At 37.2% G+C, this 26,194-nt stretch overlaps 1 protein-coding gene and 1 pseudogene across 1 annotated transcript; one reads left to right on the top strand and one right to left on the bottom strand.

Annotated features, from left to right (window-relative positions):
* On the top strand, positions 1-5,554 carry LOC140238424 (uncharacterized). Its single transcript, XM_072318333.1, has 5 exons — positions 1-21; positions 831-1,025; positions 2,693-2,839; positions 3,887-3,997; positions 5,318-5,554. The coding sequence occupies exons 1-5, from the start codon at positions 1-3 to the stop codon at positions 5,552-5,554; spliced, it is 711 nt and encodes a 236-aa protein (XP_072174434.1).
* Positions 5,555-12,225: 6,671 nt separating this feature from the next.
* On the bottom strand, positions 12,226-20,470 carry LOC140238660 (uncharacterized; annotated as a pseudogene).
* Between the last annotated feature and the right edge of the window lie 5,724 nt (positions 20,471-26,194).

Genomic DNA, 26,194 nt, shown 5'->3' with positions numbered 1-26,194 from the left:
ATGGACAAGTCAGCACTACTGGTGAGTACATCAATTTTTTCAATAGTTAACTCAGCACTAGACAGCAGTGTAATTTAAGTGGGCAAACAGAAAAGATTGCTTGAATATTCGATGATTAGATTATCGTCAAACGATTTATATTGTGGTTTAATGTAGAAAGTGGGAGATTAATCGTTATACGAATAGCAAGTATACCCTCTCCATTACAGAATGGTAAAATAGATACTAGTATTCAATTTTCTTCCGATTGTAAGGGGCACAACGCTTCGGTACGGATATTTGCTACGGATATTTGCTACGTTGCTACTCAGTCGTTGATTACAGTCAGAAAATATCCACACATCTAGAGTTCATAACGAAAAAGAGAAGAATTGTATCCTTCAGCATTAAGATCTCTTCACTTTTAAAAGAAAAGAAAAAAGGAATCTTACAGAACTATTCTGGACATCAACCCTAGATAGAGTTGATTCAGCTTTATCGAAATCACAGTCACCATAGCATCTTGGCAAGCTTATTTTAAAAAGTGAACTTTAAACTCTAGTGGAACCTCGCAAAAATTATAGATATATAAGAGTCCCCTTACGAATGGATTGATTATTGTGTATTTCTTTTTGTCTATCAACTTTCTCTTCCGTACTGTTTGCATCTATAGAAAATGTTACTTTTATCCCTGATCATTCTTCAATGATTATGCTTCTTGCTATTTCACTTCGTACTTTCAGCTGACACGAAGTAAACTTGACTAGTAAAATGAAGACAACTCAACCACTAATTCAAAGGTCGAATATGATATCCTAACCATTTTCGCTCTCTATACCTACGACCTGCAGTTCGACAATGAGGCAACCCTCAAAGTATCACGTGTGCGATCCTGCACTGCGATCGTGATTGCAGCCCTGCTGGTGGCCGGCGCCATCGCAGTCGCGCTCATCATCCGCAGCGACCACCGGGTGACAACCATGTGTCCCACTTCTGACTTGTCACAAGATGGAAGGTCGTCAAACAGGATCATGGACTCTGACGTGGTAAGGAAGTGATATTGACCGGTTATTATTGTCAGAGATACTAATGATGATAATATCAATGATACTACCACAAATATTGATATCTGTAGGACTTAAATTGAAATTAAAGTATCATTATGCTACAAACATTTAAGCATGCAATTTAAAGGGAACCAGAACGTAAATACAAATGTGGATTTAGTGAAAGCAGCAATATTAGTAGGCATATTAGTAAAATTTTGAGGAAAATTAGAGAATTGGACAATGAATGAATGTTTCAAGTTTCGTAGTAATCCTCACTGTATTAAAGGTGGATACTACAGTTCATGACGTCATTGTGTAGGAAAATATACAGAACACACAAGGAGAATTCCGATAAACTTCATTCGTCATGAAAGGTTGTTTTTTTTTTTTCATTCAATTCAATTTAAAGTTTATTTCATTTTTCGACAAAACATATGTTTCACTTCTTTTGATAACAGAGAATAGGGTAAATAGAACAAAGTGAAATGAAAAGACTGTACAATTGAGGACCTATAGTAATCATACATTGCATAGTAAAAAAAGAAACAGAAGTGATCAAAGTGAAGTACATGTATACCGTTGCTTAAAGTGCGAAAAATGGAGGGATTCACTAAAAAGACAGAGCTTGTAGTATGTGGGCCCCTCTGGAAAAGAACATCGATGGAAAGATAAATTGAATCATCGTAGATAAAAAAAAAAAATAAGAAAGTGGAAGAAGTCTGGAAGCCCACTGAAAATTAGATTACCAGATTAATTAACTTTCATAGGTTTACAGATTCCTTCGACTTGATACTGACAAATATGTGATTTTAAAGGGTGTGTACAGTTCTGGTTGAAGTGAGGATTTAGCTTTTAACGTTTTGCGAGATATTCAGAAACCGCTCTATGAGATGTCAAAGAGCATGCAATTCCAAGGGGTATCAAAAGTTTATTTGATGGAAATCGGTTTTGAAATGGCTGAGATATCCGAAAACAAGGTGAAACAAGGAGATCCTAATAAAGGCATGGCCTGTCGCCTTTTATTATTATTACTTTTTTGAATATCTCAGCCATTTTAACACCAATTTTCATCAAATAAGCGTTGAATCCTTCTTAAGATTACATGCTCTTTCATATTTCATAAGAGGTTTCTCATTATCTCACTTAGGAATGTTCAAAACATGAATCCCTACCTCAACCAGTACTGTACAGTTCCTTTAATAGCATTGCCCTTGCTTTCTGAAAGAGGTAGGTCAAGTACAAGGTACTCTTTTATTTCCTATACAAAAAATAAGCGAAAATAATGTGTCGAATTGTCTTTGTGTTCCAAGTGTTGTTGTCCATAGTGGCGTTATGAACTGTTACTGTAGTGGTCTCCTTAACCAGTGATGATAGCATCTAACTTTGAAAAATGCATAACTTTTGAATTTATTGTCAAAGTTTCCTAAAACCTTCACTGATATGTTCTACTTTACTTGCTTTTTTCACCTAATCCACATTTTATTCTGGGTTTTGGCTTCCTTTAAAACTTGTTTGAAATTGGTACGGATTCCATTAGATTTCATCCAACTTTAAATAAAAATAAAAAAACACATAATTATAGCAATAGCTTACTTTATTATTTTTCGTTTTGTTTTTTCTCTTAAATCACAACTCTTGTGTTTCTGTCATCAATCTCTACCAAGGTCAAAGACCTGGAACTCCGAGACGAGGCTGGTGAAACGGCTTCCGAGGCACTGACTTACAACAGCGCCCTCAATACTGTTCTTCTGAACTCACCGGGCAACTTCAGCGTGGGATCGGCAGCGACCATCGCGATTGACTTCGATCGTGTGAGTCCTTCTGTTGATGACAACTATTGATGATTGATAAACATAATGTATTGGAATGATCTTTGCGAATTTTGCTGAACTTTTTTTTTCATAGGCATCCTGTTTGTCAAACAAATTCGACAGCATTGTTAAAAACACTTAGACAACATGTATTAAGTGCCTAGACAGAGGACAATATTCAAAGGTGAAAATTGTCAAATAACAATTATTTCTCTGTCTTCCTCGTCAAATATCACTTCGTTCTTTTGGCTCTTGGTTTTTAATGGCATATTCGTAGAGATATGGATCCATGAGTTTCTTAATATGACTTTGCATACTTGATAAAGATTCTAGATATTAGGCAAAGAATCGTATAATTTATGTGTTATTTTTTCGTTATAGCGTTCCTCAAAGGATTTCAACCCTGTATAAACATTCAGGAAGGCATTTCGCCCCAACGATGTTTGTTTGGTTCATTACATTGCATATTTTGAATTATCATCTATATAGGACGTTTTAGCGGCGCATTAAAAACGCGTATTGTAGTCCGCTCAGTTTTTACCGTTCAATATCGGAGCATATTGAACGAAACGCATAGGCCAACGTATTAATTCCCCATAGGCTACCGTTGTTACTTGCCGTTCAAGATCATACCATATTCAATTCTGTCTCGATGCGCAAACGCTTGCTACTAGTGCGCGTCGTTTTTGTTACAATTCACAAGCGCGCAAGCATCTTGCTAGTTGTTTGTTTCATTTACAGGTACGCAGTGTTAGGGGCTTCCCCTTTTCAGCGTTGGGATGTGACTGCCGAGTCAACTTCAAAGACGAGTAGAAGCCGGGTAATTTTGTGCAGTTTATGCTTGCTCTACTTGATTGTATAGATGATAATAATTATATTGGATGGCCTTGATTCATGGAATACCAGGGAATATTGCACTCGTTAGGGCCAATATTGCACTCATCTTCGATTCGTGCAATATTGGCCCTAACTCGTGCAATATTCCCTGGTATCCCATTCATAGCTATCCAATATAATATAAATATTACTCCACAATGTCTGTTTCAGTCTGTGGTTGTAATGAGTTTCCACGAGGACCAGACGTGCTTGGTTTTCGCCCTACAAGAACAGACAGCAGAGACGATCAAGGCCTTGGTGCGCAACGACCAACAGCACCAGGTGAGTGGTGGTATCGTAAGCTGACACATTATGAAAAACTTCCAGAAAATTAAATGTTTTATGATAATGACTGCAATAATACCAATGATGTCACCAGACAAAATAACTGAATTCATACTGAAGATACTATGTAACTTTGTCAAAAGAAAAATAGACAGAATAGTCATAATAATCACTATTGAAGATGAGTGATGATTGACGTTTCCAAAAAGTTGAATACCTACAGCCACTCCCGTGTTACCACCTGGGTTTCGCATGTATATACCCACAAAGTCCTAAGGTACATCGTAAATAAAGAATCCTGTCAGATGAAGAAAATCACATCAAAGTCGTAGTGTCGCTGGGGGTCATTTGCATACAGAAATGTTATTGGAGAAAGGAAGTAGCGACATTTCAAGGCTTTCAGTTTTTGTCATTGTTTAACTTATTCCCTTTGTCAAGCGGTGAACTCACTAGTCTTATTCAACAAAGGGTACAGGGGTGAAAATTAGTTGTTACTCCAGACGTTTACTCGTATATATTGCCATTTCTTTTCTTATTATCGAAAACATCAAAAATTATTGTATCCTGGGTTCAGGGTAACATGTGAAAGAACACGATAGGACAACATAATTTTCATGTTTTGCTTCAAATTACCACCATTCTTTCCATTCATCTTTATCTGCGTGTTGGAATTTTTTAATGGCCCTGCCGCTCTGTTTGGTTTGGTGTTTTGTTTTGTTTTGTTTTGTTTTGTTTTTTTATTACATGGGGTCTTAGGAACGTTTTTTAACGTGTGCACATGTGTGTGTGTGGGGGGGGGGGCTGATGCCTGCTTAAGGCAGAGTTTCCTTTTATTAATATACCGGTAAATATTCCAACTCCACAGATTATGAGGGGGTTGGAGTTGGTTTCTAATGTTGTCAGGTGTTTAGTCCCGTTTTTAGTGTTTAAGTGTACGGGAGGGGTTATATCTTCCGCCACCTACCTCCCCTCCCCCACCCCCACCCTAAACTCCGGCTCCGTTGTCCATGATTTGCTACATGCTACATGTGACATGAACATTCTTGTACTGAAATACACGGAATAAAAGTATTGCAAATCATATGGTAATTTAAGAAAACAAAATGTAATTTCTTTGATTCAGATATAAAACGACCAACCAAAATTGAAACATCTCCGTTCACACCATTAGTTGCATAATCACTCTACAACCCATCTATACATTGTACATCAAGTAGTACGAAGGAATACATAAATAGAAAATGTTTGTTTGAAATTGTTGTTGCGATTTTTTTTTTTCATAAAGTCGTATGAATGATTGTTTCACAAAAATGACAGGTCATCAACATTGTGTCAGATACGGCAATGACTATGTATGACGTAGTTGGAGAGATTCCAGACGGCTACTTCCAGAATTCAAATGGACCAATCATCCGCGGCCTCTGCTCCGGCCGTCCTGCGCAGTGGATGGCGGTTAAGGCTATCTCTGGGCATGACTTGCAGAAGAGGGGATGCTCTGTTCAGTGTGGCTATTTTGGAGGCGTATGGGGATGCCGGGTCGTATGCAGATTTTGAGATAGTTTTGCACCCATTCAGCTGATATGACGGTGTCAGCTGGAGTTGATATAATTGTATACTAGTATATAAAGTACCATATAGCTACTCAGAGATATTCAAGGAAATTGTTGTTAAAACTTAAGAAGAAATATACTGTTCGTTGAAATAATAAGTGATTAACATAGCAGCTGCTGTTGGTAACATGCTGTATCCTGTCTGTGAAATTAATATATTGCATGCGGTAGCATCATCTCTATTGGATATGCAAGTTAGTCCTCTATCAACCAAGGTACCATTTCAACATTCAGGAAACAAAGACAACGAAAAAAATCTTCATTTCAACTACAACCCTCATATTTTTTTTTCAAATTTGCAGTGCATCACTAAGATTTTAAAACAGCCTGCATTTCTTTATGTTAAGTTGGATTTGAAAGTGAACTTCGACAAGGTGTATCATATTTCTTATGTGTTAAATTTCCGTGGAAACGTTAAAGTAATGTAAGATGTAGGCGTGCCTTTGATCTGGCAACCCCCGCCCTTTTGTTCTTAGGGCTATTTTGTATTGCTTTTTGTTATACATGTACATGTACATATATGAAGTTATTGTTAAAGGATACATTGCGATTATCTTTTTGTGTCATGAAAAGACAAAATGTTTCCGTACAGGAATAATCGTTGTATCACTGTAAAAACATCGGTGTTAGATTTCACACCACGGGTGTTAGATCTAACACCGATCAAATTTCAATAAAGGACCACACCCACAGGTGTTGAAAATGCACTGTGATGGTGTTGAAAAGTGTTCACCTGACACTTCGTGGTGTTAATTTGACACTGTACCTGGTGTTATTTTGACACTGTACTGGTGTTAATTCAAAAATAATAGTACGATATCTCTTTGATCTTATGAACAAAAACTGGAAATAAATTCAAGTCAATTAATTAATTAATTAATGCATGAAGTGTATTTCTGTTAAGTGTTTTGTTTTTTGTTTTGCTTTTTTCTTTTTTTCTTTTTTTTTTTTTTTGCTTGGTTTATTTGAGTCGATAGCTTTCTATATATTCAGTACAATATACGTCCAGAAACCATCACTTACTAAAACTAAATATTTTGTTTTCAAAATAGGACAAAGGCAAAACAAAGCAAAACCAAAAAGCCTTACTTTTCTAATACAAATAAGAGCACTGAATTTAGCACTCGGAAGAGATTTTTTAGCTAATATCACACACACTACAATAAGAATTTTAAAATAAAACATTTTGTATACGTCCCATACTACATACAAGTTTCGGAACTCTCTACAGAGTTGATTTTACAATGTTCAACTATGACAGACTAAAAAACCGTACCACAATAATTTTCCTTCGCAATGATAATTGTCCGTATGACGTTCTCCGTATCAAAGCTGTTTATTTTTCCCTACTCTGATTTTAAAGAACACCCATTGCGTGATTAGGTTTATAAAGAACCATACTGATGGAGGATAATTGAAAATGAAATACATACATTTATACATACACATAAAAACACAGACACACACACACACACACACTCAAATGAATTTTCCGTCATCACATCGCACGAGGTTCCTTCTTCAACGCCGGCTTTACTATTATACAGTACCCTGTGGATTGGGTGGATATTTATACACTCAGCAAAAAAACAAAACAAAAACAAAAAAGAAGTAAATACTTTTTCAAGTTCATACTTCTCATAGAAAATTTGGCTAACGATTAATGTTTCATAAACCATTATAAAGGTAATTTAATTGACTATCAACCTGGTAGGTCAATAAAAAGGAAAACTTTATACATGAGTGAACACATTCGTTTTTCTCTTCCAAAGCACAAAAGTAGAAATTCCAAAAATGGACACGTTTTCTATCATGTGTATGTACTCTTCCATGTAACAATGACAACAAAAGATAATTCAAAACAAAAAGAGATATAGATTAATTTCAGAAAAATCCAATGATCTCTATGACTTTGTAGTCCGAAAAGACAAATGATAGAGAAAATTAAGAATCGTCTGTGAGATGCAAATTAAAATATCATGAAAGAGGCAATATTGACAAAAGTGGTAGAAGTTTCATTATGTTATTTTATATCATGAACCTTGAAAATGATATTTGGTTCTGAATTTGTCTCATGAATAGTTCAATTCCTCAATCAAAAGAATGAAATAAAGAAAGTCTGTCCATTTTATCACCTTTGCAGCTTACTCCCTGAGTGTGTCCTTTGGAGTTAGATTCGGCAGGTAACTCTTATTTTTCCCCATTAGTTTCCCACTTTGTTAGTGTGTGAGGATATAAAGGGACACAAGGGGACGAAAACTTATTTTTGCTATTTCATTCATGTCTCTTGTTGTGTTAGATTGATTTTTTGTTATCATTGCCATCTTAAAGGGCGTTTGCAAATGAACGACAAAATGTCAATTTTTGCCATTTAACTTTTGTGTCTTGAAGGAAAAATATCAATGTGCTCCCTCATGCATGGTATTTCCCTTGGTATTAACTTACGAGGTCGAAAGCTAATTGAATAATGTCTAATGTGGTACATGAAACTATGATTTTGATCAAAATCTTCTCTGAAAAATATGTGCTGGAAAAGTGTTTATTTTCTTTTCTTTTTTCTTTTCTTTTGATTAATGTAGATGGACACAAGAAATCGCGCATAATACTATACACATGCGGTAATACTAATTTGATGAATGTATGCATGTACAAACACACACACACACACACACACATATATATATATATATATATACCCTTGTACAGATAAATATTTTTATTGAGAGAGTCAGTTTTGTTTTTGAAGATATATTCGTTTATGTATATGTATATATATATATATATATATATATATATATATATACATATATACATACATACATACATAACTCCGTGTTTCTCCAGAATATTGTCAGGAATGTGCATAATATTTAACCTTAGGGTTGAAAACTTGAGGAGGTTACAGGACCCTCCGCCTCATCTTGGGACTTACAACCTCGCTCAAAGGCTTCAAACCCTTCGGACGGTCGAGTTTGCATGGTTTGTATGTTCCCCATTCATGTAAACAATGTAGATGAATAGGAGTAAGAATTAATACACGCCCAATGCTTGACAAGACATACAGAAATACGAAATATTGAGCTTTAGATGTAGCTATTTCTATTTCATTCATGACAAACCATTTAAAAAACAACAGCAAAGCATTCCGTCACCAATAGTCAGTTACTAATACATCGCACATAAGCACGTAACAGGTCTACTAACTCACGTTCAACAACTGATGTATTTTTTTTTTTCAGAATGTGGATCACGATATTTACGATGACACATTATAGAAGAAAATCACTCAACAATCTACATAATTTGGTTAATTTTTTCTTTACTTTCGTAATTACTTTTTTTTTTTTGCCATCCTACTGTGAGAACACACATGTCATTATGGTGATATACGAGTACGAAATGAACATAAGATTTAGAAGTGCTGGATAAGATAAAAATACAATTTCTGCACTACAGATACATCGATTCCATTTTTTTTTTCGATATTCAAGACATCATCATCTCAAGGAAAACGTCCGTTTATCAATTGTACATACACTGTTTTACTCGATGTTTGAGTTACATCAGACATTAGCACATACAGTATACCTACTACCTCAGGTACAATAACCCTTGTAATTATTCATAAAATGGATCACGATCACTGACGATATAAACGATGGCACACTATAACCCAAACTAATTGACATACTTGACGATGATCATGATAATTAGTATGGTATCAAACTCAATGATTCTGCACACAAGCTGCAGTTATGTATTATCTCCAAAGGAATGCAATATAATTATGGAGGATTTACAAAGTTGTAAAGCACATGAACACGCTGAATGTTACAGCTGTCGCTTCCAACGAGGAACCTGCACTCAAAGTTTCTGCTTGCAAAAATGAGTTAAAAAGAGTAGATCGTACCCTTTGTATCAAATGAGCGTACAATTGAAATAACCAGGGAATCATGATTCATAGGAGAGGTTGTTTTAGCTAGATTATCGACCAAGATGTGCTTTTAGTCACCGTTAGTGTCGCCTTTTGAAGTTTAACATCAGCATATCTGATTTGCTTAATATAACATATTTAATGTGATTATGTGACAAAATTAAATTTTCGTCCAATCGTAAAGATGGTAATATTAACAATTATTATCCCTTGTCACTTGTGTTTCCTTGATTGCACTCAATCTCTCAAAGTCACTTTGAACATAAATTGAATGTCACGTCAGTGTAAATTCATTGCGATTGGCATATTTATGTTTCAGTAAACCAAAGATGAATTACCTCATGTTTTCCCTCCTTTGTTTGTAAAAAGAAAAATAAAGTTATTCATATTCTACAAGACAGCAAAACTAGTTTCATTTTACCCCAATACGAGCTGTATTTGCACTCAAAACAATAGTTGACACACAGGTCTGACATTCTGGAATCGTTTTTTGCTGAACTATTTTAAACGGAATCTAAAATTTAAAAAAAAATCCTCGTGCAGGTTTACATTCTATCTTATTTTAGATTCCTTTTCTCAATCATATTCGCGTCTAACACATTCATTCATGCTAAGTCTATTCTTGAGTCATCATGTATCATGTGTGTATTTTGCATACTGTTACGTAATTATATTGCTCGGGTGACGAGGAATCTTTGTATGCGTATTACATTTGGCTTTGTCGGTATCACGGAGTATTCTCCTTGTTCGTTATTTGTTTTTCTTTAATTCTTTCTATCTTCTTGCTTTCTTTTCCTCTACGTCCCGCTCCTTCCATTCAACGTCCTTTATCATGTTGTTATTTTGATAGAACCTTAACATTCTCATTTAGGGACCTATACAATAAAATCTTTGCCTTTTAGCAGGTCCTTCACATTTCGTGCTGTAAAATTGTCTTATCTCTTGATAACGACGCTATGTCTTGTATTTTCTATCGATTCTATTATTATAGTTATATTTGAGATGTGGAATATATAACTTAAGAAGGAAACATATAATGACTAAGCTCTGCCAAATGTCTACTGTAACAATGAACGAGTATCTTATGCTCATAAGCCGATACACATCAGCATATACTATCTAAATATCATGACATGCCTTGTGACACGAGTATAAGGATTACATAAGAGAAATTGCACTCGAAGGAGCTTGCGTTTTTCAGTTCAGACGGATATTTCAACTGCTTTCTGATAGGCTCTTACTCCATGATCTTATGATCCATAATCGTCATGTCTAATTTCAGTTCACGCATGGAAAAGAGGAATTTATTATATTTTGCTCGCTCAAATACAAACTACAATAGGAAATTCATGTACTTTGTATATCAGGGTTTTCCACATATCGGAAAGACCCCACCTCAAGGTTCTTTACACCATTAATTCTTTTAGATGTCCAGCAAAATCGACTATAGCACTTAAAAAGCCGAAGATGATTGCTGCCTTGATAAATCAAATTTACCTACCAATCCTATAAACCCAATTCATTGAGAAAGAATTCGCAATATAAAGGTAGTAATATATACGCATGCACCTGATGTATTACTTTGGTTATATATTGATTATCTATTGAGTATTGATAACAAGCCCAGGTTCCTAGTTGAATGACAACAAATTCTGTTTATAAGAAAGTAGAAGTAGTAGTACACAACAGTAATAGCGATGGTTACGTGGTACTCTATGACATCTAACTGGTTAAAAACGACCCAAAACATTGCGAACAATAGTCTATTGGTCCTTGTGGAAGAAAGGGTCATGCATGATATTATTGACGTTTAGTCTAAAAATCTTGTCTAAGTATCTTAAAGTTTCCGAGCCTCCATCTAACTTTATAACTCCACGGAACCAGTTTTTTCATAATTATCCCACTAGGCAATCTAATGAGTTTCATTTGCCCCTCCTGAGAACTTTATTAGCCCAGAGTACATTTATATACACCGGTCCTAGATTTTGGAATTCATTAAGCTGTGAAATAAAAAAATCCCCTTCTTTGCATTCTTTTAAGCGCAAGTTGAAATCATTTCTCTTAAATCCTCTCTGATATATTCTTTATTAGTTAGATCTCATCAACCTCAGGGTTCTTCATCCATCCACCAATCTTTCGATCACTGGCTTCATTATTGCGTAATTGATTACGTGTTTTATTATGTAATAGCCATCAAATCCTTGCACAGCTGCGTCCAGTACCAACCCTCTGAAGCACATTTTCAATCACCCCCTGTTCCATTTCCCTAGTTCAGCGTGTAGGCATTCTCTCTTTTTTCTTTTCCTTTCTCTCTCTCCATTCTTTCCGTCTTTTTTGTCAAGTCGTGTCATGTCATTTGTATTTCTCCTGTCTTGTTCTGTTCTGTCGTAGTGTGATAAGTATTTGTAAATAAGTAATTCATAAGTTTGTTCATTTTTTGAGTGGTTCACAACATACAAGCTTGCTTTTTAGTGGACCTCTCAGTTCTTTTTTTTTTCTCAACTGAAGCATAACTTTGTACTTTTTTCCAGTATGTGTTCTTTCGTTTATCTGTATCATTTATCTTTTGCAAAGTCGAATGTTTATGTTTATGATGTAATTCCAAATTTATTATGTGTTATGTTTTGTTGGAAAAAAAGAAGAATGAAAAATAAATGAATTGAATTGAATTGAATTGAATTTTACAAGGAGATGGTAGGATCTGATGACCGACATGTAACTGTGCACGATGGCCGACATACAGTTATGCACGATCTCGTGCAGGTGGTCCCCCTCTTCTGCCTTCCGGTCATCGCTCCACCGATCTCCCCCTCCAGCCACTGAGAGGATCGACCGCTGCACATCCCGCAGATGATAGGTCCGAGTGCGCTCTGCACGTAGCCATCTGGGATGGTTCCAGCGACACGGTAATTTCCCATCACATCTAAGACCAAATCGATGACCTGGAAGTACGAGCGAGTGGTTCAAAAGAGATTCAAACTATTCGTTATTTTAATTCAATCAAAATCAAGTTCCATCTGTTAAAACAACATTACAAACATTACATGAATAGTGAATTACCACACATGCAGATGCCTGGGGAAACAGAGGCTGTACAGATGCAAATGACTTTATAATTGACCCCTCGAACGCTCCAAATAAAACACACTATACGGTATGGTTCGCATTGGTTCCCTTCGCCTTGGTTCGCTTTTGAGCGCTCGAAAGTACCCTAAGATACACTCATACTTTAAGTATTACTCAATGTTAACAATCACAATAACACAATTTTGTCCAATCGATATCATTTCTCTAATACTATAGTTTTACAAGACAAGACAAGAAACATAAGAAACACGCAATCGAGGGTTCGTATAGTCTGGTTTCCAGACCCTTTGCCAAAACTGGACTCCGCGGCTACGAAATCGCCGCCTTGTCGCCGCCTTTGATTTCGACGTTGAGAACGTCAACATCTTGAATAGCGAAAAAGCACGAGCAGATAATCTGGAAGCCAGACTAGGGTTCGTATCGACGGAGGGGGGGGGGGGGTGGAGGATCGGAAGACATATCCCCTCCCCCACACAAGGAGCATCTGGTGCAGTCTTTGGCTGGAGTACTTGGAAAATTCCCAATAAAAATTTAGGCCATAAGTTGTTCATTTACTTCTGTTAAAAAGAAAAAAAATCACGCAACAATCTAAATTCTCTAATGGTTGCAGGATTTTCTACGCTAAATTACCGAGCAGGGGAGCTTTTGCATTTTCGGAACTTAACTGGTACACATTTTGGGTGGGAAATTTGGAAATGTTCATTAAAAAAAAAAAAAGTCCCTGTTGTCATGGTCACGGCGAGGGGGAAGTCGTTAAAGGAAAATGAAACCAAAATATATTATGTGGATTTAGTGAATGCAGCAGTATTAGAACAGATTAGTAAAATTTGAGGATAAACTGTAAGCCTAAACAAAGTGTTCTTAATGCTGTTCACTTGATTTGGGGTTTCATCCCCCTTAAAACGTATATCAATTTTGATGGGGTCGTTCTTAGCCCCGAACACCCCCCCCCCCCCCCTTACAAACCTGTACTACAAGATTTTCTCCCTTGAGGTTTTGATCCATACTAGCGCGTACATACAAAAACGCAGACTTTCAGAATGGGCATACCTGATTGTTCTCTCCACTGCGGATCAAGTTCTTCGTCATCTCTACCATTTTGTCCTTAAGAGCAAAAGCCATGCACACCTTCTCATCGTGGACATTAAAGAACACCACATTCTGCGGAAAGAATTTACAAAGAAAACTCTGCGGTAGCATGGAGTGAAATTTCACCACTCCCAACCTTGCACTCTGTTAATCTCTTTGCTTTGCATGATACCTTCTATTTGAAAAAAAAAAATCATTCTGTTATTCCTGTATAGACAATATGTCTAAGCTTTGAACTTTGCTCGATCATTTTTATCTCTTATTTATCTTTTAATTTGACAGGCGTGATGGAAAAAATATCACGTGTCCATCTGGCGCCTTCTTCTTGATTAATCAAATGGACAACACGAAACTATTGTCAGATAGTATCTCTATCAATCTGTAGGGCAAAAGTTTTATTGATGTAAAATATCGCAATTATGAAGCTTACATTCATTAACTAAGTGCTAATGTCTTTAACTTAATTGTCTGCCTTTCCACCATTCATTCAGTTTACCACGTCTATTTTTTTCAGAGGCCGTCATCAAAATCAAGTTTGTGCTGATAGATGGCAGCATCGTGCATTTTTTTTAATAATAAAGTTTAGTGAATGATTCTCCAATTTTTATTGTCCGTGTATTGCTACAACTTACGCATAAGGTATAATGAAGTAACAAACTGGTAATGCATTTTTGGCCAACAAAGCACGAGGTTATTCGACTCAAATTTCCGGCGTCCTACGCCTTGTTCAGTAGTCTTGATTGTCTAGACTCCTGACATGACTGAAGAAAACATATTCATGATTTGAAGCCCTATCTATAGGTTTTGAATACCTCAGTTGCAACTCCATTTCAATAGAAGGTCTGCAATGACCTTTATCTGCAGAAGCTCAGATTTGAACTGTTAACTGGCTTATAGCGCGATATATGTAAAATAAGAATTTTGCATTTTTCATTCCTTTATTACACCCATCGGACAAATAGGCGCCTGTGTATGATTGTATTTATTTCAAAAAAATGTAATGAAAGGAAATTTCCTTTCTTTTTTACAGATGCATTTAAGCTACACATCAATTTGTTAATGACGGTTTTGTAAATCTTATCCCGCTTATACATGATGGTGTGATCAGTACAGTGCGCAATTTGTTTTCCTCAAGTTGCGACTGCAAATCAAGAGTGTTTTAACAATAATTATCGACAAAACAGTGGTCTATCGACCTGTTATTGATATATCACGCATTATGTCTGTGTTCTTGGTCTTTTCGTTACTATACTTCTAGATGAAAGTGAAAAGGAGAAAGAAGAAAAACATTAATATTAAACTAACCCGATCGAAGTCAGTTGCGATCGATGCCGGTGAGCCTCTGGTGAAATTATCACGAGCGTTGATGAGGACGACATTGGGGGCGCTGTTGGAGTTCATGGTTTCGGAGTCAGACAACCCGTTCCCTCCCCGAGGCTCCAATTGTGTACCCTGTAAATTATGCGACCATAACAAAGCTTTGAATTCCGTTGTTATTTGGTGATACATTTGTACTCTAGTGTGTCGACTTGAGTTTGGTAATAATATTAGACAGACAGCATATACTTAAAATTTATATACATTTTATTGTGAAACGCGCCTAAAATACATGCGGCCATGTCTGTTCCATATAAAGCGTACACGGATACTATAAGACCCCGTTTACAGTGCGAGGCTCGGCCGCGGCTCGGCCGCGGCCGAGTCCAGCCCCGCTTCAGTGTAAACGCGCAAAAGGCCAAATGCGAGGCCAAAATTGGCCTCGCATTTGGCCTCGCTCTGGAGGTGGTCTCGGCCGCGGCCGAGCCGCGGCCGAGCCTGGCCTTTTCTTGGTGTAAACGCAAACTGGGCCAAATGCGCGGCCAATTGCGCGGCCAGTTTTAGTCTGGCTTCCAAACCCTCTGCCTGTATCTTTCGCTGTTCAGGATATTAACCCCCTCAATGTCGAAAACTAGTATAGTTTAAGATGGTTTTGTCCTGCAAAGGATTTTTTCCTTCGGCAAAGGCCTTTGCCCGAACGGCGACTTCGTCGCCACGGAATTCAGTTGGCAAAGGGTCTGAAAACCAGACAATACCAAATTGCGTTAGTTTACAAGCAGAGCGCCACTACGACCAAATAATGAAAGGTTTGAATCGAAAGCGCGGCCGAGCCCAGCAGTGTAAACGGACAAAATTGCGAGGCTCGGCCGCGCAATTGAGGCCGGGCTCGGCCGCGGCCGAGCCGCGGCCGAGCCCGGCCCCGCACTGTAAACGGGGTCTAGGTTTTCCCGGCCAATTTCGCACTTTTGTCAGTCCAATTCCTACTTGCTGCATTCAATTTAATTTTTTTCAATTGAAATTCGTAAAACAAGTACCATTTCGTTATTCGTTCATTCAATTTAGAACGATATAGTCACGTGATCACGGACATGCTGCACTCGTTCATTCAAATGCATTTTTGGGCATCCAATTTAACATCTTTTGCAGTCAATTTAGCACGCATGTTTATGCTTTGGTTCTTTCTTCATCTTTTTATTCAACATTGTTATCGTTTTGCAAGCGGCATTATATTTCATATTTTCGTATTTATTTTAGAGATTTGGCAACAGTTTTTTTTTTCTTCAATGTGCAAAATGGGTCTTCCAGTCCGAACGTATCTGGCCTTTGAGCGCTTTATTCCAAGTGTGTCGGCCAGTTCTAGGAAGTCAAGGTAATGAATGTTCCTATAATTCTTTTTCTGTCTTCTTGAGAAATATGTCTGTATCTAACTTGTGCTGTCACGACTGTTAAAAGATGGAAGTTAATCTGTAGTATTGGTACAAGACTTTGTAGGCCTAAAAAGACATGTATGAAAGAAAAGGGGCGTTACAGAACAACAAACTCGAGTTATATAGGGTCAAAAATACGATACTTTTACTGCTTAACAATGCGTGGATGAAACAAAAAGTCATATAGAAATACGAATTTAAATGTTCTCACCTTTTTCATAACAGAAATAACATGACGTTAATTTGAATGAACATGTTTGGAATTTGACTGCCCATACGCGAAATTGAATGACTGAAATACCCTTTTCGGGCAGTGCTGGCAAATTTGAATGACTGAAGAGCACGTGCCAATTTGAATGCCCGTTTTACGAATTCGAAAGGCACATGTGCAAATTTCATTGATCGAAATGCTGAATTGAACGACCAACTTGCAATTCTAAATGACAGAATGTGCAGTGACGAGGATTTTCGCTAAATTGAATGAACCTTTTATGAAATGGACTGACGAAAGTGCGAAATTGGCCGGGAAAACCTATATTACTGAACGATACAGTGGCTGGGGAGGGGGCTCCAGCTCCCCCACCTCCCCCCCCCCCCCCACACACACACGCACAAATGCATGCACACATTCACATAAACACACACTTTGGACTATTCAAAAAAAGAAGACATAAGGAAATCTGTGACTTCCCGAGATTTTTGCATCGAAAGTGGGGACGTGGTGTAAAAAAAAATCACAACAATGGTGGACCCTGATAGTCATGCAGTGCGGCCGGACCGTATCAGAAGCAGAGATGGAATTTGAAATCGGTTTACTACAGTAAGAATACTCTAGGGACAAAAAGCAATCCTTATGCTTGTTCAATGAATGAAGGGAAAGAAGAGACGTTGTTTTGATATTGTCAATTGAAGGTCGCCACACTATAAAAAAAGATCAGCACTGAATATTTGTGAAGTTTTGTTCGTGAATTGAAACGGTGATTTCAACGCGGAGATTTCTTATTGAAAACCAATTGGTTTCCAATTTGATAATGGCGTCCAATGCCATTTCCAACACACACTATTACTTTCTGTTAGAGGGTTTACCCAGAATTGTAGTTACAACACTAATTAATATTTCTAACGTGCACTTTCCGACAGTTTATTTAGGAGAATCTATTAGTGAGAGATCATCCTTTTGCTCCATCGTGAATCTCGTTGAAGTGTAGCTAAACCCTTCTATATTAATAGGGTTTCTTGTCTCTTTGGAATTAGAGATCGTTCTAATTTATATGACACAAAGTCGTGCTGTATAGATGCTATCACAAAAAACCATCACTCATAATTTGCCCCTAGGTGATATAACTGACCTTTGGACAAATTCTGAATTTGTCAGTGTTTGATGATGACATCTACAGAAACTTTAGCCTGCCAAAGCACTCGTCATCGTGTAGAACATAGACAGAGAAAAAAAAAAAAACGTTAAACGGTATTAAAACACACACACACACACACACACACACACACCAGTGATCTTAGCTTAAACGAATACGTGAAATTAATACATGAAGCAAAAGATATTTGATGTGCATTTATCAACATTTACCATTTAGTAAATTAATGATATAATAAATGCAGGTAAAAAAAAAAATACTCACTACATCCTGATCCAGGATTTTCCCATCCAGGCGCCCAGAACCGGTTGGCTTCGGATATTGAGCATTCCCATTGTAAGCCACTGCAGTGATTGTGATGGCGCCGGCTACAAGAAGTGCTGTGATGATTACAGCGGTACAGGGGATCCTCCACAAGGTGAAACGCGAGCCTCTAGGTGAAGTATCTGCCCCATCTCGGTGTACCCTGGAAGAGCCGAAGAGCTGTCGTACTGAGGTGGGCAAGAAAAGACGGCGCCAGTTTGGAGGTGTTTGGGTGTGAACATTAAATCTTTTTTGAATGAACAGGAGTAAACTAGGGGCGCGATAAGCGCATGAAGATCCGAGATGAATTCAAATTCAAATTCAAATTCAAATTCAAATTTATTTCACATGCTAAAAAGAAAACATCACGTTCACAATCAAACAGAAGAGAAAAATATACAATCAACATAGCACGTGAGGGATCAGTAAAGGCCGTATGAAGCCTATCGAGGCCGATTCCCTTACAAACAATAAATAGTACGCAATTTCCATCAAATATACATCAAGGAACAAAAACAACAAAGAAACATCACAGAAAAAGAAAAGTGGCAAAATTATTACAATAATTACTCAATTGCACTTTGTATTAATAACATTTTATATTTACGTTTAAAAAATGACAGTGTTGGACTCTCTTTAATAAAAGTTGGCAATTCATTCCAGCATTTTGCTCCAGTGTATCTAATTGTAGTCTTAGAGAACTTATATCTGTAAAAAGGTAAACATATCTCGTTGGCACATCTAGTGTTGTAGGCATGGATTGCACTATTTGGGGTAAACGAATTATGGAACGTGACAGGTAAGACACCTTTAAAGTATAAAAACATAAATTTAGCCACTTGTAATTGCACAATTTGATCAATTTTCAAAATTTTCAATTTCTTAAACAGTACTGCAGTGTGTGCAAACGGATCTACATTACAGAGTATTCTTGTTGCACGCTTTTGTAACATCAAAACACGATTCAATAAATATAAAGAACTATGACCCCATATTATTGCACAATACGTTAAATGTGGGGAAATCATTGTATGATACATGGTTAATTGAATTTTTAAAGGAAATATATGTTTCAGATAATTCATGACACCGACAATTCTACTTATTTTGATACAAATATCATCAAAATGACCTTTCCATGTTAATCCATCATCAATTGTAACACCAAGAAATTTTACTCTGTTGACCTGCTTGATTTTGACATTACCTATATATATTTGTAAAACATCTTCATCTATTACCTTATTTCTTGTTTTAAATACCATGTAACATGTTTTATCAATATTTATAACCAAACGATTTGCAGTAAACCAAGAATACACTTTCTGCATTTCTGAATTTATCATATTATTAACTTCATGCACATCCCGGCCTGAAAAAAATAGGTCTGTATCATCTGCAAATAATATGAAATATAAATTAGGGCTTACAAACTGCAAGTCATTAACAAAAAGCAAAAACAGAAGAGGACCCAGTACAGAACCTTGTGGAACGCCTGTATTCACATAACACAATTCTGATTTTGTATTATTCCCAACTGTATATTGTATACGATTTGATAAATAACTTTTAAACCAGTTCAAAACATTTCCTCTTATTCCATAATATTCTAATTTCATAATAAGTATTCTATGATCTATACAATCAAATGCTTTTGTTAAATCTAAGAATATTCCGACCAAAAATTCATGATTTTCAAATGCATTTGATATTCTTTCCATCAATTTAAGTAGCGCCATATATGTAGAATAACCATGTCTAAACCCAAACTGCTGATGATACAAAATATTATTGCTGTCGATAAATGATATCAATCGAGCATAAACTAATTTTTCAAACAATTTAGTAAAAACTGACAACAATGATATTGGCCTATAATTTTGTAGCTGGTGTTTGTCCCCCTTCTTAAAAACTGGAATTACTTTTGCTACTTTAAGTTGTCGTGGGAATATCCCACGACAGAATATCAATGACGATCTTCAATCGTAGCATGTTGATTGTTATGATTATATCTGTCACTTCATTGGTATATTCCCTTGACAAGTCGTTAACAGTGCTTGCAAGAGAGGTTTGTTTTAATTACGGGGAATTGTGGCAAATTCTTTGAAAGCTCACAATAGGGCCACACTGTACTAAGTGTATATAGAGATGTCTGTCTGTGTGATACCTGGACAAAAAAAAGACATGTTATCTTCCATCTAAGTTTATAACTTACATAAGTTTAGTTGCAATGTTTAAAAAACGAAAATAGAAATAACTATTTAGGTTTATTGCTATGGTTTAAATCAGTCCATAATTACCAGAATTACCTGTGTTCCTGATTTCTCCATGGTGAAGCACTGAAGTAGCAATGTCAGTATGGAAAAAGCTGTAAAGTCGAAAGTTGAAGGAGTGATGTAATTCTACTAACCTGCTCGTCCCCTGATAAAGCACTGCTTGTTCAGAGGATTTATAACAAAAAGTTAGGGCCTGGCTTAGCATGTATCAACTTTCGCCCAGAAATTCTGGTGCCCTGATTGGTTGGATCCAAATCAAGGGTGCACTCATCTAAATCTGGCTTTCATTCATGTGATTATGTACTTTTGCGCTTCTGTTCATGGCTAAAATAATAGGAAACATCGACGCAAACGCGCATTCCCTTGTCTCACTTCCTTCAGAATTTCATCAATATTAAAGGAGACCTCCGGATGATTTTCAGGTTTTTACAACAGCTTTAATTTATACTGAGGAGAGAGTTTCAGAATTCATGATAACTGGGATGAATAATAAGAATATTTTCGAAATTTATAACAAATTGCAATGAACATGGATGATGACATGGCAGAGTCACCACAAGAATGCATGAGTTGAGGCTCAATGAAGCAGAACAAAAGAAGGCATGCATATATTCTACACAGGTGGACTTGTTAAGCAAGTGATATTGTTATTGAATTACACTGCTTCATTTCTGAAATATGTGAGCCTCCTATGTCATTATCCTTGTTCAGTGTAAAGGCTCGGTCACAAACATGCCTTACGAACTGCTACGAATGCCGTACGAACGATTTTTTAACAATTTCGTAAGATCTTCTTAAGGAGGCCGTACGAAACCAGCGTTTGTAGACAGTTCGTAGACAGTTCGCAAGTTCGTAGCCTGGTCGATGATCTTGACCAAGATTTTTTTAACTTCTATTCGTAACGCGGTCGTACGAACGTTGTACGAACATCGTAAGAACTACGAAAGATTTTTCAGGGTCGAGAGACAATCCTAGAAGCCTTAAATTCTTCGATGATTGTAAGAACGCCTTAAGTCGTTCATAGAGGGCTCTTACGTCTTTCGTAAGACTGCCTTACGAACGGAGATTCGTACAGCGTTCTTACGAACAACTCTTCGAGTTTCTGAGGTGTTCGTAAGGGACTCGTAAGGCGTACATGTAGGTACACAATTTGTGCAACTGTCAAGTTTTAGGGGGTATAAGGCTTAACGCGCGAAGTTCAAATCCTCACTCAGATATTCTGTTCTAGGCGTTCGACCAGAAAGCATCACCGTTAAAATATGGGACCAAAAGGGAAGGCAATCAAAGGGAAACGTGGGAAGGGGAAGAAAAGAAAGGAGGGAGATGGGGAGGAAGGAGCGAGAGGGGGAGAGTTGAAGCAACAACCTCCTCATACTTTACTTGTAGATGCAGCTGCAGTTGTAGTCTCCTTGGCACTATTAAGCTGCCATCTTGAAGTATAAAACGTTGAACTGTTACAGAATTTTCGACAAGACACGGTAGCGTCTTTTTAAACAACCCGACAAAAATATACAAAAAATCGTAAAATCTTCTAGGACCATTGTATAACTGAAAATCATTTCGTTTCTCTTAAAGGTCTTAAGTTGTTCTTGCGAGTTAAACAGCGTTCGTATAAAATTCGTTAGAAGGCCGTAAGAATCTATGCCCCGTCTACGTATTTCCAGAATTCGTACGAACAGTGGCATTCGTACGAACGCATCGTTCGTACGAACCTTTGTGACCGTAGCTTAATTTAAGATTTTTCGAAATATTGTTTCTCTGCTAAAGAACCACAATAAGTTCTACAAATCTATACATGGAGCTGTTGATTTTACGAGAATCGTCTGGAATGCCCCTTTAATTTCATTTTTTATTTCTTTTCGTCTTTAGCAGAACGCTCATTGTGTGTATGCTCTTTTGAACATCTTTACAGAATTTCACATCACAGTCTTCTTAGTTGTACTTTTACGTTTCCATGATATCTTCACACCAACAGACGTCAACGTGTTGCCATCAGTAATATACACGATGCACCGGACATGAAGTTATCATTACATAAAGGACATACCGGTAAGCAATGCAAATCGATACTGACATCGGGTTTACCCCCGGTCACACAGCACTCCACGTCTAAATCACGTACAAAAAGTTATGAAAATCTGGTAGACGTGGTCGTAAGTGGTAATTTTTTGGTCATTTTTGGTTTGGCCGTGCTTTGCCGTGCGAAACTTTCGCGTCTTACCGCGTCTCCCCAAGATTTAATCACTGCCGGAAAGTGGATTATCACGTGTGTTTCACGTGTGTTGTACGTCTTTACCACGTGTGCCGCCCGTGGTTATCCGCAGAATAAAATTTTGAGCAGTTCAAAACTTTTTACCGCGTCCGACGCCGTTCCGATTTTTCCCCGCGTCCTGCCACGTCTATAAATCGACCGTAGCTCGTCTTAAACTCGACATCAACGCGAACAACAGCGTCTGCTTCACGGGATACCACTTTTTGACGTGCTTTGGCCGTGATTAAGCCTTAAAGCGCTGTATGACTGGGCCTTTAATACCTGATCATCACACGGTCACATGTGTTCCATACATTATGAAATATTTTTATTGTAACCATTGCGATTAAAGAAGAAATCCTCTCATGAAAGAAAATCAATTTCATCAGAAAGGTGAAAAATTCCCTGCAGAATGAATATTCAGATCAGCAAGTTAATGATGTCGTGCTCTAACAATTTTTTTAATTTTGTACCTTTACCTGGATTAGCTTAAACAATATTTTTTCAGAAGTTCATATATAACATATCTGAAAAATTATGAGGGCATGACATCATCAAATCGCTCATTTGAATATTCATAAGAACTGTTCAAGGAATGCTTTCAGGGAGTTTGTAGGGAGTTTATTCATTTTGGGGTGGATTTCATCTTTAAAAAGGTTATTGCATGGAGGCCTTTGGCAGCGGTCAATATCAATAAACTTTGTCAAATGGAAATACATCTGTACCGGGACTTCTTGATAATACGAATGCGTTTAATAGGAAGCAGAGGCCGCCCAGTCGTCTGCAAATAAGTTGTTCGCGTTTAAATCGGTCTTAGGTAAAAATCAAGTCATAATCCCAAAGTTTACGCGCTTGTCTGCTAATATGTTTGGTTGTTTATCTACGTATTTCTCCATCAATGAATCTTTTTATCTTCATAGTCATAATTATCCTCTCCAATTTGGGAGAATACCGCGCCGTTGCAGCTGAGTGCTGCTCCTGGCTTTTCAAATTGTATGCAACACCAACAGCTTGGTTGTTGTTGTTTTTTTTTTTTTTTTTGTCTTTGTTTTTCATGGAGCTGTACAACATTATGTGCAGCTGTATATCCATTTTTCTTTTGGCATTTTCATTATAAATATTATGACGTGATCTTCCTGTTCTCAGGGTATTGACGGGTCCTGTTCTGTATGAGACAGCGCACTACAGCCTTTGTCGCTAGGCCTGCTGGTTTAACGGAAATGATACTTCATAACCCTAGACTGAACCAAGGACGAACAGATACAGGTCTGTTTAAAGTTGTTGTAAAACTTAATGACAATTTTTAAACTTTATCTAGGCATCCTTATCCAAACCTTGTCATTAAAGTGTTTTGGAACTGTAAACAGAGAACTAATTCTTATGAAACAATGAAGAAAATTGAACATCGAACACCTTCCTGTCATCCTGAGAAGAAATCTGACCAGTGTCACAAAGAGATAAGCTCTGTTCGGTCAGATGTCATAATAAGAATGCTTCACGACTAAACCGTCTACAGTTACGGTTTATTTAGAAAAATAGTGATATCTCCTTATATTTTGTGCTTTATTGCGAAAATTTTATATGGTAGGATGTTTTGTGATACAACAGACCTGCAAATATGACATCTTGATTTTTTTTTTTAAATCACTGCTTCCAAAGGTAAACAGGACCTTTCAGAACAGCAGCAATGAATTTCATGAAACCCCGTCAACAATTAGTGCTCCCTGCACTTGTATCTTGCTGGCATCCATTCGTCTATTGGCTTGCCAGTCACGGAGGGCATACACGTTTGTTTGTTGGGGTTTTTTTTTTCTCATCACTGTTGTTTCTGCATGTACTCGGTGCCAACCAATCAGGATGCAAAGTGCGCAGAAACTTTTTTTCCAAATCTCACACCGCGCAAGAGAGAGAGAGAGAGAGAGAGAGAGGGAGATTCGTTCATATCAAAAAGGATTTTTTCCATTGCTTTGTGATTGTACCACATCACGAACTGTCCTGCGAATACTGTCACGGACAATGACGGACACAATGTTTCATTCCATTAAAGGACTAGTTCACCCAAATACATGTGTGGATTAAATACAGCAACATAAGTAGAAACGATTCAGTGAAAGCTAATGGAAAATCAGACAATCAGTGTAAAAATTTTATGGTTTCAGTGCCTCCAGGGAGGTATCTCACCTCCCTGGTGCCTCTATCGCTGAATGAGAAGACTATAACAGATAGTGACATCACTGCAAGACAGCAATATAAAGACTATATTATATAAAAGGAATTCTACAGCATGTCACTTTCATTTTAAAAAATGTATTCCCCCGACATGTTACTACACAAGGTTGGTCAGTTGTTTTACTAGAAATGTAAAAATACCGTTAAATTCTGTTAATAGTATGTTCTTTATATCATTGCCTTGCAGTTACGTCACAAACTGTTATAGTCTTATATCCAGCCATAGCGGCACTGAAATGTTGGAAATTCACAACTTTTGAACGGAGTGTCCGATTTTCCTGAAACTTTCACCGCTGTGTTCTAATAATGTTGTTGCATTCACCCAATCCACATACATACATGTATATGTTTTGAGTGAATTTGTCCTGTAATTACCCCATTCCACAGAGATTTTACTTTCTCATCTGTCAGTCTTGGGAAGGAAACTGTTTTGCTGTCGTCCACTAACCGAAATGTGTCGTATCGCACTCTGATGAATCCGACTTCTGCTGGTCGACCATCATTTCAGTGTAGGACATGTTGGGAGTGATCCGATGAGATAAGATCGTCCGATGAGAATCTAAACAAAATCAAAAATATGAAACACGTATTTACAAAATACATGCGCATTGTATTGCTGTAAATCGGAAGAAACGTATAATACTACGCTAAGTCATTAATAATCTGTGGATGTGCAATCATAAGAGGCTGAAATTATTATTTTCATGTTTGTTAATAGTGCTACTTTAAAGTCATCACGTTTTTCTGTCATTGCGCAAGGGGACACCTGACTGATACTTACCTGTCTTTACCTTCCAACGCTTTCCTTGCACTGTTAGCTTCCTAAAGAAGATTTATGCCAACTCCTGACATCAGAAACAATATCAAAGGACTTAATAAAAACAACTACTGACAGGCCTGGGACCACAAAACAGATTTGCCAATAAAGAGAAAATATAATAACTTGAGATTAATCTCGCATCAAATAATGCCATATTAGGCCTCTGATACATCATTCTGCGTGATTTGCAGCCAACCTTTGATTGGCATTCAAATGAAATACAACTTGTTTGTTTGTTGTAGCAAGACAAAATAGCTTTTGAACTCCGTGCCAGCCAATCAAAAGCGTGTGGGCGTGACAATAGCTGCGATGCATGGAACCACACCCCCATTTTCTACGATAAATAGCGTAGATTAACCAATGGCTAAACATCAGGCTTCGAGCTCCCGGAACAGAAACCCTCTCTTTTCAACCAGTCCTCGATTGAAACGTTTTCAACTTTGACATCCATAGTCGTCCTCCATCTGTACCTACAACA

This window comes from Diadema setosum, chromosome 15 (assembly GCF_964275005.1).
Source record: "Diadema setosum chromosome 15, eeDiaSeto1, whole genome shotgun sequence".
NCBI lineage: Eukaryota > Metazoa > Echinodermata > Echinoidea > Diadematoida > Diadematidae > Diadema > Diadema setosum.
The sequence above is the reverse complement of the archived record's forward strand: the minus strand, read 5'-3'. Positions and strand labels throughout refer to the sequence as shown.